The 13,182-nt window shown below is 41.9% G+C and overlaps 1 protein-coding gene across 2 annotated transcripts in view; it reads left to right on the forward strand.

Annotated features, from left to right (window-relative positions):
- Nucleotides 1-10,431: 10,431 nt before the first annotated feature.
- The window catches only part of LOC126419890 (anoctamin-1-like), a 133,278-nt gene continuing 130,527 nt past the window's right edge, over nt 10,432-13,182 (forward strand). For both annotated transcript variants that reach the window (XM_050087153.1, XM_050087154.1), the window contains exon 1: nt 10,432-10,845. In XM_050087153.1, coding sequence (XP_049943110.1) covers nt 10,642-10,845 — 204 coding nt within the window. In that variant the 5' untranslated portion in view covers nt 10,432-10,641. The remainder of the gene's footprint in view (nt 10,846-13,182) is intronic.

Raw genomic sequence — 13,182 nt, forward strand, 5'->3', positions numbered from 1 at the left:
CGTTGCCACTGTTGAGTCTTGTACTATGGGAAGCAAGGAGAGGATATTGTTTGGTGGCCGTATCCTCATGCTACAATACAACTGCAAACATGTATTAACAGGTTTCTTCATTAAAAAGAACAAGAAGCTACTTATCTTTAAGAAAGTTGTTGCGGTACAAGCTCTTCCATAATAGTATACATTAGCCTTACTGCTGGTCAAGTACAAGTCCCACTATAAACGCTACACTCTCGTAGCCGGTGATGTGAACTGACAGAAGCCAACTAGAACAGTAACTGAGCTGATTGCGACTGTGACTGGACTGACTGTCTGTAACTGACTGGGACCTCTGGCCTAAATACTGGCAGTCAGAAGTGTGTTGGCGGCGTGTTGCTGAAAGTCTGTCTTTGGCCTCTCTCCTGATAGGCGCGTTTGATTCAGCGCCTATTATCGATCTTCTTGCAATCTCTTTGCCGACCGTCCACAGCTTGTGGTCTCGTGGTCGCGTTCTCCCTTCCTGAGCACGGGGTCCTTGGTTCGATTCCCAGTGGGATCAAAGATTTTCACCTGCCTCGAGATTACTGGGTGTTTGTGTTGTCCTTGTCGTTAAATAATCATTCATGAAAGTGGCGAGTTTGGACTGAGCAAAGTTTGGGAATTTGTATGGCGCTGAGAACTGCGCAGTTGAGCGCCCCACAAACCTAACATCATCATCATCATCATCATTATCATCTTTGGTGACAGGTGTGCTGGCGACAGCTTACGTCAGCACATTCCTCCTCACCAAAATGCTGCACCATTGCCATGTAAGTAAGCTGTGAATGACAATGAGGAGGGAGGCAGGATGCTGGCCATAGAGATGAGCTGGGAGCCGTGACTGTGGAGGATGACTTACTCCCAACAGTACCCCGCCATCTGGCTTGCGCCACAACAGGAACGGCCTCTGGAGAACTGTTGCCAGGGCACATGTCCAAGCCTGAGACCGTGTCCTGAGGCGATGACGGCGACAGGGACCGCGATGGTGGGTCTAGGTCCATGTGGTCAGCGAGCAGGGATGGCAGGGGTGAGGGTGCATCGTCCATCCACTCCTCCTGGGGTGCACTGGTGGTACCAGTGGGCGGCTGTGAAGGCTGTGCGGTCCTGTGAGGCCGTGAACCTGAGAGGAGGAAAGCAGCAGAACCAAGGGGCAAATGACATGCACATTTGGTTCTGATGCCAGCGCTGCAAACCATCGTGACCTACAATCAAATACATAAAAGAGCCAATGTATTCCTGCATTCCACCTCTTTCCCAGCGTCCACAGTTGGCATAAACCCTGGAAATAATAAGGTCGCGCAGTGCAAAGCTATTGGTGGAGCCGAATGCTACGGTTGGTGTAGAAAGTGTAGCAGCATCCAATGGTGGTGGCCGTGCAGGAGTTCAGCCGGTGATGGTCTGTCTCGTGGATGAAACCGACGGGAGTCGAGAAAGAGTTGCAGCAGCTGTTCTCACGTGTGGATGGTGCAAAGCTTGGCCATCTGTTGGTTAAAAGTGTGTACGAAACGTTCTGCTTGTCCATTGGACTGTGGGTGAAACAGAGCACTTGATAGATGACAAATGCCTCTTCGTTCACAAAACTGTTCAAAATCACGTGAAGTGAACTGTGGTCCGTTGTCCGACATAAGTACTTATGGCAAAATATGGAAGACAACGCCTGAACGGTGCTGTGTGATGTGGTAGAAGCCATAGGCACAGCAAATGGAAACTTGCTAAAACACTCTATCACTATAAGGCAACGAGTGATGCAAAACGGACCTGCAAAGTCAATGTGCACTCGTTGCCATGGCGATTGAGTCTTAGGCCAAGCTGATAGGGTCTGTGGCGGAGCGGATTGGTTTTCCGCACATGCGCGACACTGTGATGTCATCTGTTCAATATGGGCGCCCATGCTCTGCCAAGTACAGTGCCGTCGTGCTAACTGTTTAGTGCGAACAATTCCCCATTGTCATTGGTGGAGCAATCGCAACGCAGCCTTTTGCAACATTTCGGGAATAAGCACACGTGAGTGTTCACTGTCATTTTGAACTACAATCACACACTGTAGAATTGAAAGGTTATGTCCAAGTGCAAAATATCGACACACAACTGAGTTCTGTATACTGTTCAATGAACGAGGCAAAGACGTGTGAATGTAATGCAACAAAATCTTGGGATATAGGTCTGCTTCCGGTGGCCTGTGCAATTATTCTGAAGTGCAAGGGAAAAGATTGCAGCAATTCAGAGTCCTGCGCATCGGTTTGACAACAAGAAGCGGCAGATGCATCAAAATCAGAGTATGGGTCAATCGGAAGGCGAGATAGGGCGTCTCCACTGCCACGCTTTGCCGTAGGTCTGTACACAATTTCATACTGATACTGCGAAAGCAACAAAGCCCAACGTTGCAGTTTTTTGAGCAGTGCGTGTAGAACCGGCTTTGACGGATGAAACAAGGACTGCAAAGGCTTGTGATCTGTCACTAAATAGAACTTGCGACCATACAAATAGTGATGGAATTTTGTCACACCATACACAATAGCGAGAGTCTCTTTTTTTTAATTTGATACTAATTGCACTGAATCTGAATTAACAACTTTGAAGCAGAAGCAATAGGTCTGTCTTGTGCGCCAATTCTGTGCGAAATCACAACGCCGATTCCGTAGGAAGAAGCTTCGACTTTCAAAGCTACCAGCTTGGCAGGCTCAAAATGCACTAAACATGTACTAAGCAAGGCATTTTTGAGTTTCTGAATTGCACCTTGACACTCTTTGGTCCACACAAAAGGTACATTCTTGTGGCGCAATGGAGCCGCGATCTGAGCGGCATACGCCGTGAACCGATTGTAGTATGTCATCTTGCCTGGTGCTGACTGCAGTTCAGACACATTGCCAACAGGCAGGTCACAGATTGCAAGCAAATGAGATTGGAGGGGGCTGCACACCCTGACTGTTTACCACATGACCTAAGTACTGTAGCTCAGTTTGAAAAAAAGAAAGTCACACTTTTCGAGACGACATTCGAGCCCGCCTTTGACAACACTCGAAAACGAGTACACAAATTGGCAATGTGTTCCCCTGGTGTACGATCTGAGATGACAACATCATCAAGGTAGTTTGAACAAAATGGCATTTTTGCGCTCAGCTGTTCCAAGTAATGTTGAAAAATGGCGGGTGCGGAAGCGCTGCCAAAGGGCAAACGCAAATACTTAAACAGTCCTAAGTGTATATTTACAACAAACACTTTATGTGATTCTTCATCCAATACAATTTGGAAGTGGGCATCAGGCAAATCTATCTTATAACAATAACGTCCTGCACCAAGCCTGCCCACAAGTTCCTCGGGACGAGGTAACGGATAAGTGTCAACTACCGTCTGTGGGTTGACTGCAGATTAAGTCAACACAAATGCGAATGCGACCACAAGGCTTATGCAGCAAAACGAGTGGACTTGCCCATTGAGTAACCTGAATGGGAGCAATTACACAATTATCTTGTAATTCTTTCAGTTCACTGGCTGTTTTGTCTCTTAAAGCAGTTGAAACTGGGCGAGCCCCGAAAAACTTAGGTTCTGCATTGTCTTTCAATGCAACAAAGCTTTTCCGATTCCTTCTGAAAATGGTTCAGTAAATTCTTTAAGCAAGCTAGCAACACTGTCATTTGCTGCAAATATAGAGACTGACAGTTCATTATCGTGGATGCTAAGGACGAACAAACCGAATATGTTTTCACTGTCTCTTGATTTCAGAACAGTAAAATCCACTGTCCTAGTTTGTAAGTGGCGTGCAAACTACACCGTCCAAGCACTGGAATTCCTTGTCCGTTGTAAACAATGACGTGCTTGCTAGATTTAGAAAGGCTTCGTGAGCCTAAGTGTTCCTGAGGCACCTGTGTCTAACTGAAAGTTCACATGACGGCCAGCAATACGTAATAAGAGAAATAGTTTGTTAGAACGTCGTTGCACAATCTTAATCTTACTTTTGTCAGAACCTGCTGTAGAGAAACTTCCTGTAAGATTAAAACTGTGTACCGGGCCGAGACTCAAACTCGGGACCTTTCCCTTTCGCGGGCAAGTGCTCTACCAACTGAGCTACCCAAGCACGACTCACGCCCCATCCTCACAGCTTTACTTCTGCCAGTATCATTCTTTCAGGAGTGCTAGTTCTGCAAGGTTCACAGGAGAGCTTCTGTAAAGTTTGGAAGGTAGGAGACGAGGTACTGGCAGAAGTAAAGCTGTGAGGACGGGGCGTGAGTCGTGCTCGGGTAGCTCAGTTGGTAGAGCACTTGTTCGCGAAAGGCAAAGGTCCCGAGTTTTCGAGTCTCGTTCCGGCACACAGTTTTAATCTGCCAGGAAGTTTCATATCAGCGCACACTCCGCTGCAGAGTGAAAATCTCATTTTGGAAACATCCCCCAGGCTGTGACAAAGCCATGTCTCCGCAATATCCTTTCTTTCAGGAGTGCCAGTTCTTCAAGGTTCGCAGGAGAGCTTCTGTAGAGTTTGGAAGGTAGGAGACGAGGTACTGGAAGAAGTAAAGCTGTGAGGACGGGGTGTGAGTCGTGCTTGGGCAGCTCACTTCATGCCCGCACGGTAGCTCAGCGCGTTCGGTCAGAGGCCTGCATGCTCTCTGTAATAAAAAAAACTGAGTCAAAGAATCAACGGTCAACTTGAACGGCGGCGTGAGTCATGCTTGAGTAGCTCAGTTAGTAGACCACTTGCCTGCGAGAGGCAAAGGTCTCAAGTTCGAGTCTCGGTCCCGCACACAGTTTTATTCTGCCAGGAAGTTTCATACTGTAACCCCTTCATATCTATGCCTGCCATCTGGGAACAAGTAATCGACCCCTTACAGCGTTCTGTGTCATTCCACACCATTGGTCGGAAACACCAGTAGTCAGATTGGTGACAACGTAAATGGCTGTATCTGAAATGGAGCCACGACAATGAAGCATGAACTGCTGATGAATGGCATCGCATTGTGTTCAGTGATGAACTGTGATTCTGCACTACCCTGGATGACCATCGTTGGCGAGTATGGTGGCGACCTGGATAGAGGTCCCAGTCTTCCAATGTTTTGAAGAGGCATGGCAGTGTTACTCTTGGCATCATGGCATGAGGAGCCATCAAGCATGAATTCAGGTCATGACTGGCAGCTTTTGGGGGAATTCTATTGCCACAATGGTGTCACAAGAACATCTCATTTCATCAAGAGAAACCTCTAACGTGGCAATATTGTGGTGTAATTTTTCTAAAGGACAATGCTCATCATCACATGACACATGTCTCTATGAACTGTCTGCATCATGTTGAGTTAGTCTAAAGTAAAGAACAATCCAAAGCACTGGACACAATAGTTGCAATTCAGATTCAAAAACTATATAATTTCATTGTAAAAAAGTAATTTTTATTCTTACAGTGCAAAAGCGCTATGGACAAAATAAACAGTGTTATCAGAAAAATCAGCAAAACCTTAAATTAGAAGAGTAAAGCAACAGAAATCTTCTGAGATCTATCATAGCTCTTTGAAAAATCTATACCGTGGATTGCTCATCTAGAAGTTAGATAAATGTGAAGTTATGGATAGTAATCTGTATTTACTTGCATCACTGTTCCAAAATGAAGGCATTTACAATGAATTATCACGTCAAATCGAATGTAACGTCATAAGGGTTGCCTCAGGTCTGAGTTCAAGAGTCAGTTCTTTTTTTCTTTTGTTTTAAGTAACTGATCTACGTGTAAATATTTTCCAGTAGTTCTGTTGCCTCAATATGCTAGACACATAATCCATTTTGAAAGGGTTGACACTAAATTGTGCAACCATTCAGACTGTCAGAAGATTGAATTGGGTCATAACAATCCAATGGTTGAAAATCTGAATTTAATTTAGATAGAAATGAAGCTGGAAAACACACACACACACACACACACACACACACAGATATATATATATATATATTGAATTTCTAACAAACAATCAGTTTTGCACATTAAATGCAAAAGAAAGTGTCATGACTTCTCTCTCTAAGCTGGTCATAGGTTGTGTTCCAAAAATGAACAGCATAGAGACAGAAGTGATGACACTTTCTGCAGGACCTGACCATCATTTTGCAGGACAATTCTCAAGCACGTACAGTGCAAGCTGTTACTGAATTTGTTTGACTGATTGGGCTGCTAAGTGCTATACTACCTACTTCACTCCGCTCTCATAAGTTTAACTCGATTTCTAAACTGAAGAACACTCTTCATGGCATTCGATTCATAACTCCTATAAATTCGCCGGGCCATTGACCACGCCACTCGAACTGTCAACACAACTGGCACTGCTATGAGTATCCTACAACTTCCACATCGCTGGCAACAGGTTATACACAATGCTGGTGACTACTTTGAAGGTCAGTAAAACTTTGAAACATGTATCTATTTTGTAAGAGCTGTAAATAAATAATTACCACTATTAAAATTGCAACCCTCATATTATTAGATATGATTTTGTACTTTTGGGAGTTTCAAATGTCATTTCATTGATACTGAAATCACTGATAAGAATTGTTAGACACATTTGTACAAATTGTATTGTCATCAACGCATAGAAAATAGTTTCTCATAGCTAGTCGCAACCTGTTGTTAAATATGGTTTTGTTCTTTGTGCAAATGCCAGAATGGTTCTTTTGAAAGGGCATGGCCAGCTTCCTTCCTCATCCTTCCCTCATTCGATGGGACTGAAGACCTCACTGTTTGGTCCCCTCCCTCCAAATCAACCAACCAGTCATTTCCTGGATACTGAAAGTCTCTACAAGGAATGTTAGAGGGATTTCTACTATGTGTGCAAAAGTCTTGTTGTCGATCGTTTACAAAATTCAAATATTCTTGTATAACAAAGTTATTTGAGAAAAATCTTTCTGACACGTACAATATACGAAATACTCACGATTCAGTGCTCCCCATATTATGAAAATGTATGCGCGGATTCTACAGGATTGAAAATCTATAATAAATGAAGAGTCAGAACATATTCCCTATCAGACTAGAATACCTAAAGTGTAGGAAACAGAATATTTGATAGGTAAAATGCTACCATACGGTAGAAGACTTATTAAGTAATTGTTTTCCATAGCAAAAACTTTATTCCCATTGGGCTACCATTATTAACTCTTACTTTATTTTAATTGTGGTGTAGCTTCATCATACGTTTTTGACATGCTTCCTGGATGGAATAATATAGGAATGCACATGACATTTTTGATATAGAAGTCGTTCTGTAATATTGTAGGTAAATAAAATCTACATTCACTTCTCTAAGATCTGTAGAATGTAGTTCATGTAATATATTGTAATGATCTACATCCTTCTTCCAAAAAGACCATCATTCTTCTTTACATCTTATTTTTCTGTGAAAATTTGAAAGTTTTCTGTATTAAACTGCTTAACTTCACTATCAATTATCTTCATAATTCATTTTAGTAAACATTTTACCTTAGTGTACCACATTCATGCTGCTTCATTTCTTTTTTGTACCCAATTGTAACTTACTTTCATAAAAACCCTAGTTTCAGTTTTGGTCACAGCTTTTTTTTTTTGTCTCGAAGCTTCTTTTGTTCGATTCCCTTCTGTGTGTACCTGAAGTCGTTGTTGTCCGCCTTGTATTATACAAACGTGAAGGTCCTTTACCTTTTCTCAATTTTATGTGGTCCTTTGTCGCTGAATCTGCTTCACTGCCTGAAGAAGAATCTCCTCAAAAGAAGCACCTCCGGCCACAGTTTGATTAGATGACTGGAGAACAGGTGTTCCACATTCACTTGGGCCAGCGCCTGTTTCTCTGTTGCTGGGAACATCTTCAGCTCCTTTGGTCGCCCTTCTCTTCGTTCCTATGAAAAAGATTAATTCTAGCTTTCTTGGATCCACTGATGATAAGGTCAGGCCGAACATTTAAGCAGGTTTCTCCCATGAGTTGTGAGGACACACCCACAGGAATTTTGACTCCATGGTGATTACATTGCCATTGAATAAGTTCTGCATCCCAAGTGTTCTTCAAGTAACGAAGGATGCAAAGATCTAGTGGCAGAAGAAGATGGGGGTTTTAGAATGATGACATCCACAAGTGTTTCTACTAATCTATTGTCAAAATGGCATTTGTGGCCATAATACATCAAAAGCACAGGCCTGTTTTGCCTAATACTGGCAAAACAGAATTTTTAAAATATGATAGGAAGATGTCACTCTGCATCCATCTATTGTTACTAGCAACACAAACTGTTCCAGGATATACACTAGGGGCAACCTATTGGTCCCAAACGTATTTACCCTTGAATATAATAAGTGGAGAGGCTTTTCCTGCAGTGGCATTGCAGGCTCCTAAGATGTTAGTGTTCTCCTTTCCTGGTCCACTTGTTGTTCAACTAGAAGGTGCATTCTTTTGTCCAACAACATTAGTTTTGGATGAATGCATACAGAGACTAGTTTTGTCGAGATTTCATATATTCTCTGGCTTAGAATGAAGATGCAGTTCACCCAAGAATGTTAACGAGTCGAAGTAGTGACTGATGGCAAATGGATCGGTCATTCCACACTTTGCAGTTTCTTCACAGACGAATTGTAGTGCTTCTTAAATCCCAGGAACCAATCCTCACCTGGAATCCCAATCCTGAAATGAGTTACCATTCTTTGCCACATATTCGGCCACAATGTTAATAACCTCATTCAGTTTCAGCCGAATGGGCACTTTTCCATTATTTTGAAGCAAGGCGACCATTGTCTCATGCTCTTCAGGAATTACTGTGTTGCGCTTCAGAGTTTTGCTTTTAACCCCTATCTTACCTTACAGATGGCTATATGGAGTAATTTTCGGACTTCAAAATTGCTTAGAAGCCCTATAATTGTAAGAGGCCCTCGTCTGCTATTGTTTAATGCTTCATCCAATGTCTCTTTGGAATAAGAACTGCCATTATTGGATATTCCTAACCATGATGCAAACAAGCTGCAGATAAAGAAAACAACATCAGCAGGCGTAAGTGAAAACTACAGTACACACTTCCCCAGCAACCATGGGTCTCACTTTCCCCAAGTGGTAAATGACTGGGGCAAGTGTGCACCACGGCTAAAACCTCTAACTGTTATTAAAAACATTCAAAATAACATAACAGCATTGAAGATCATTTAAAAACAGTAAGGCTTTATCCAAAAATTACTTACACAGTTAAGCGGCCAAGATTTAAAACAATCTCTTCAGTTACGACCTACTGCCATTGTATTACAGATTGTGTAATATCTTCTAAAAGACTTTGAACTCAGTACCAACTTTGCTGGAAATTATCAACCTTGTAGTAGGGCAACTCCAAATAGATGTCTGCCCTCGTTAGCTGACTTGTCAGCGCGGTGGAATGCCACGCCAAGGGGCGCGGGTCCGATTCCCGGCTGGGGCAGGGATTTTCTCTGCTCAGGGACTGGGTGTTGTGTTGTCCTCGTCATCATTTCATCCCCATCTCAGACGCGCAAGTCGCCCAATGTGGCGCCGAATGCAATAAGTAGTTGCCCTCGGCGGCCGAACTTCCCCGAATGGAGGACTCCCTGTCCATTCCAAATAGATGGCACCATTGGGTGAAGAATAAATATAAACCTAGTTTACACTTCCCCCACTTATACACTTACCCCATACTACCTAAAATGAGGCAGTTCTGTAACAGATAATAGCCTGTAGCTCACATCGAAAAGAGTAGATAGCTTTAAAAGAAATGGGTAGATACACTTTAGGAAATATTAGGTGATAGTGGACAATCATAGAAGTTTTCTTCTTGTTAATCTTTACTTGAATCATCATGGAGAATGGATATGAAGAACTGTCACTATTTTTTTACACTTATTGGCCGATTATAAGACTGGAAGGAAAAGGAACAAAAAAACCTAGGTGAAAGCAACATATCATTCAATGCTATAAAACTTGTCTAGTAGATCTTCCTATCATATGACTGTTAACTCGAAATCTTACAGCAAAAGTGAACTTACAGAACAATACAATTAAGGTTTAGTTGTTAACGAGACGATACAAGACCGAAAAGATTTCGGGTTAGTATTTAAGTAGGCCGACTTTTATTCCACGCTAAATCATCATCGGTGCAATGTTATCAATATATTAAATTCTACTGCAACACTTTTTTATTATTATTATTTGCGCCTTTTAGAATTTATTCCATGTCAATTACTAATTGCATCAACACTATACGTAATTTTTAACGTGAAAAACAACGGAACAGTGATCTGATTTCACAAATTTATTCTGTTAAGTAATCTGTAGACACTGCAGAGATTTAAAAAGAAGGTACATCAATCAAGTCGTGAACTACAGGAGGTATTTGATAAGCATCGCTGATCTGGCTTGTGCTGCGTTATCTGTGTGTAACATCTATGTCAGCAAACTGCTTTGGCAAACACTGTGGGGTGAGAGTGGTGATGGGTGCTGGCGTGGGGGGGTTGGGAAATGTATCGTACGGGAAGCCGGTTGAAACTGTTATAATTAACTGAGAATCATGATACGTGAAAGTGCAGTGACATGACTGTTCCTAATGAACCACTAGTCTTATTCTTCGTGTGGTGTTTCTTGAATATCGGTATGCTGACTAATACATATTATACTTTGTGATTCGTTGTAATGTGGGGTGACCATGGCCCATATCAAAATGTCAGGACGTAAGAGCGAGCATTTTACGCCTGAAGAGTTTCCAATGACTGTGAGGACAGAAGGCAGTGCACAACTCATTACGGAAGAAGGAAGAAGAAACACTCACTGTGGTGTGGACGCACTAACGGAGGATGAGCAGCACGCGCATAAGACTGAAACAACGGGACTCCTGAATACACAAACAAAGGTTTTATTTACTATTTCTCTCTACAGATACGTCAACCACTCTCACTACCCTTCGCGTCCCCGACTCCTATTCTTTTCAAACAAGTACACATGAGTTTGTTTGGGTATTTCCTATTGTGGTCAAGCCCTTTTTTTCGATTCCTTCATGTTACACCAGAAGAGTAAATTACAGTAATAGCAATTATTTACGTCAAATTTATTTTTAGCCCCAGTTCATTGATAACTAAAGTGATTAATTTGTCCCACTGTCATTACGATACTTGAGTCGAAAGGTAGGCGTAATACAAGAACAACTCAAAGTAAACACAAATTTGAGTAGTTATATACGGATTATCTTATGAATTTCCCAGCATTGTTGTTTTTCATAGCCGCCCAGTGTTAGTGTGTGAGTAGGCCACAACTGTTTTTTTCTGTTTCAGCCCAGCCTGAATTGATGTTAAGCACTTCCATTATATCATTGCCACAATGGTTGTAGCTCGTAATTGGAACACAAGTAATAGTGTTTAATAGCTATGATATATTGCTGATGACTTGTAAATTTATAAATTAACTTAATGTGTGTATAATTATGAAAACATGGTTACCTTCTTAATAATTTTCATGACCTATACATCAAGTTACAACTGCCTAATGATTAACGTTACACAAATACCAGATAGGGTTCTGCATGCAGAGGAAGGAAATGTGAAAGTTAAGTTGGCTGTTGACAGCTGTGACTAACATTGGAAATAAACTTTCTGTCATCTGCAGTGACATTTTGATGTTGTTCATAAAGCTTGTCAACTTTTATTGAGCGAAGCGGCACAGGGATAAGCCATTGGACTCCCATTCAGGACAGCGATTCAGATGCCCACCTGCTCATCCGTATTTAACTTTTCTGGGATTTTCCAAAATCATTTGAAGTGAATGCTGGACTGATTTCTTTCAAAGGGCATGGCTGAATGTATTCCCCAGCCCGACTTTTGATCTGTCTCCAATAAACTCATCACTGAGTGGTCATTAAAGATAATATTTCACTGTTTCCTCCGTCCTAGTTGACAGTTTTCTTCTGTGGTGCAAATTGTGTGTGAGATAAGTTTCTACAAGAAAATAGTTATTTTGCAAAGACTCTAGGTCACAGCACGAAGAAATGCTAGACTTAATCTGCCATAAGCCTATACATGATATGGAACAAAATAGTGAAATGGTCAGCAAATCAGAAGATTGATTTGAATATCACAGAGTTTTATTAGGGATGCGCCTGAAGGACGATTTGTATCTGCTTCATGGTCAGTTAAAGGGGGATGTACAGTTCAGTATTGAATTGAAACTGCAGTGTGACTGGACAATTTTTCATCTATGTAGGGCATCAAAAGCACGTTATGATATGTGCATACATTTTGTGAGTCTTTCTTCCAACAGCAGCACAGGTACTACCCTCTCCTTGTGTTTCTACTGTACTCAGTTTGCCTGATAATCCCAAGTGACAGAACTGGTTATGAACCTTCATTATATTATAAACTTGCTTATGAGACGAAGACCCTTAGCTTGACCATTGCCTGTTGAGGACAGTGCCTTTACTCATAGCCATCCAGGCATGCATCATGGGTTGAATCAGTGTTTCAACATGTGAATATCGTTCTCCTACTTCCTAACTCTGTCTCTTGGAGGCCCCCTTAATGCATGCACTTGCTCTTTACTCTGCTTCAGTTCAAAGTGCTATTGAGATTTTTAAGATATTTTGTGGTCTAAGAATATACATTATCCTAGGAAAACAGTCATTTGCACAAGTTGCATTTAGGTACCCTTTTTTAATGTTTTTAGATTCACAGTGTGGCCCTGATTGATGTAGTGACTAGAGGGTCAGCTAATAGTGTGCCCTCTTAATTGAGAAGTCCTATGTCTTTTTTACTTGTAGCATGTGTGCACATTTTAGTTGTGCATTGATTTCTCATTTTTTTGTCTACTTCTGTTGACACTCACTGCCCAATAATTGTGGATAAAGCTCTGTGTCTCAATGACAACTGCTCTTGTTGGGCCCATTTGCTATATAATGTGGCCTACAAAACAAGGCCACCAAAATGGAATTTCAGCAAGATAAGCAAGATTCTGTTCATGCGGTTGGCTGTATATGTCCACTACACAGTGAACTAGTTTGCTATTGGGGGTCACCAAGTTAACCCCAAAAGTTGATGACATGACCTTTCTCTTGTTAGAGTGAAACACACAGCTCTGCAATTGTAGATGAGTGAGCAGCATGGGAATGGCTCAAGTGCAAGTGATATTACCATAAATCAGGGATTCTGTACAGTAATAATACATGAAAAGGTTGCTTGAGCATCTATGCTCAGTTGAACAA

This window comes from Schistocerca serialis, chromosome 9 (assembly GCF_023864345.2).
Source record: "Schistocerca serialis cubense isolate TAMUIC-IGC-003099 chromosome 9, iqSchSeri2.2, whole genome shotgun sequence".
NCBI classification, from domain to species: domain Eukaryota; kingdom Metazoa; phylum Arthropoda; class Insecta; order Orthoptera; family Acrididae; genus Schistocerca; species Schistocerca serialis.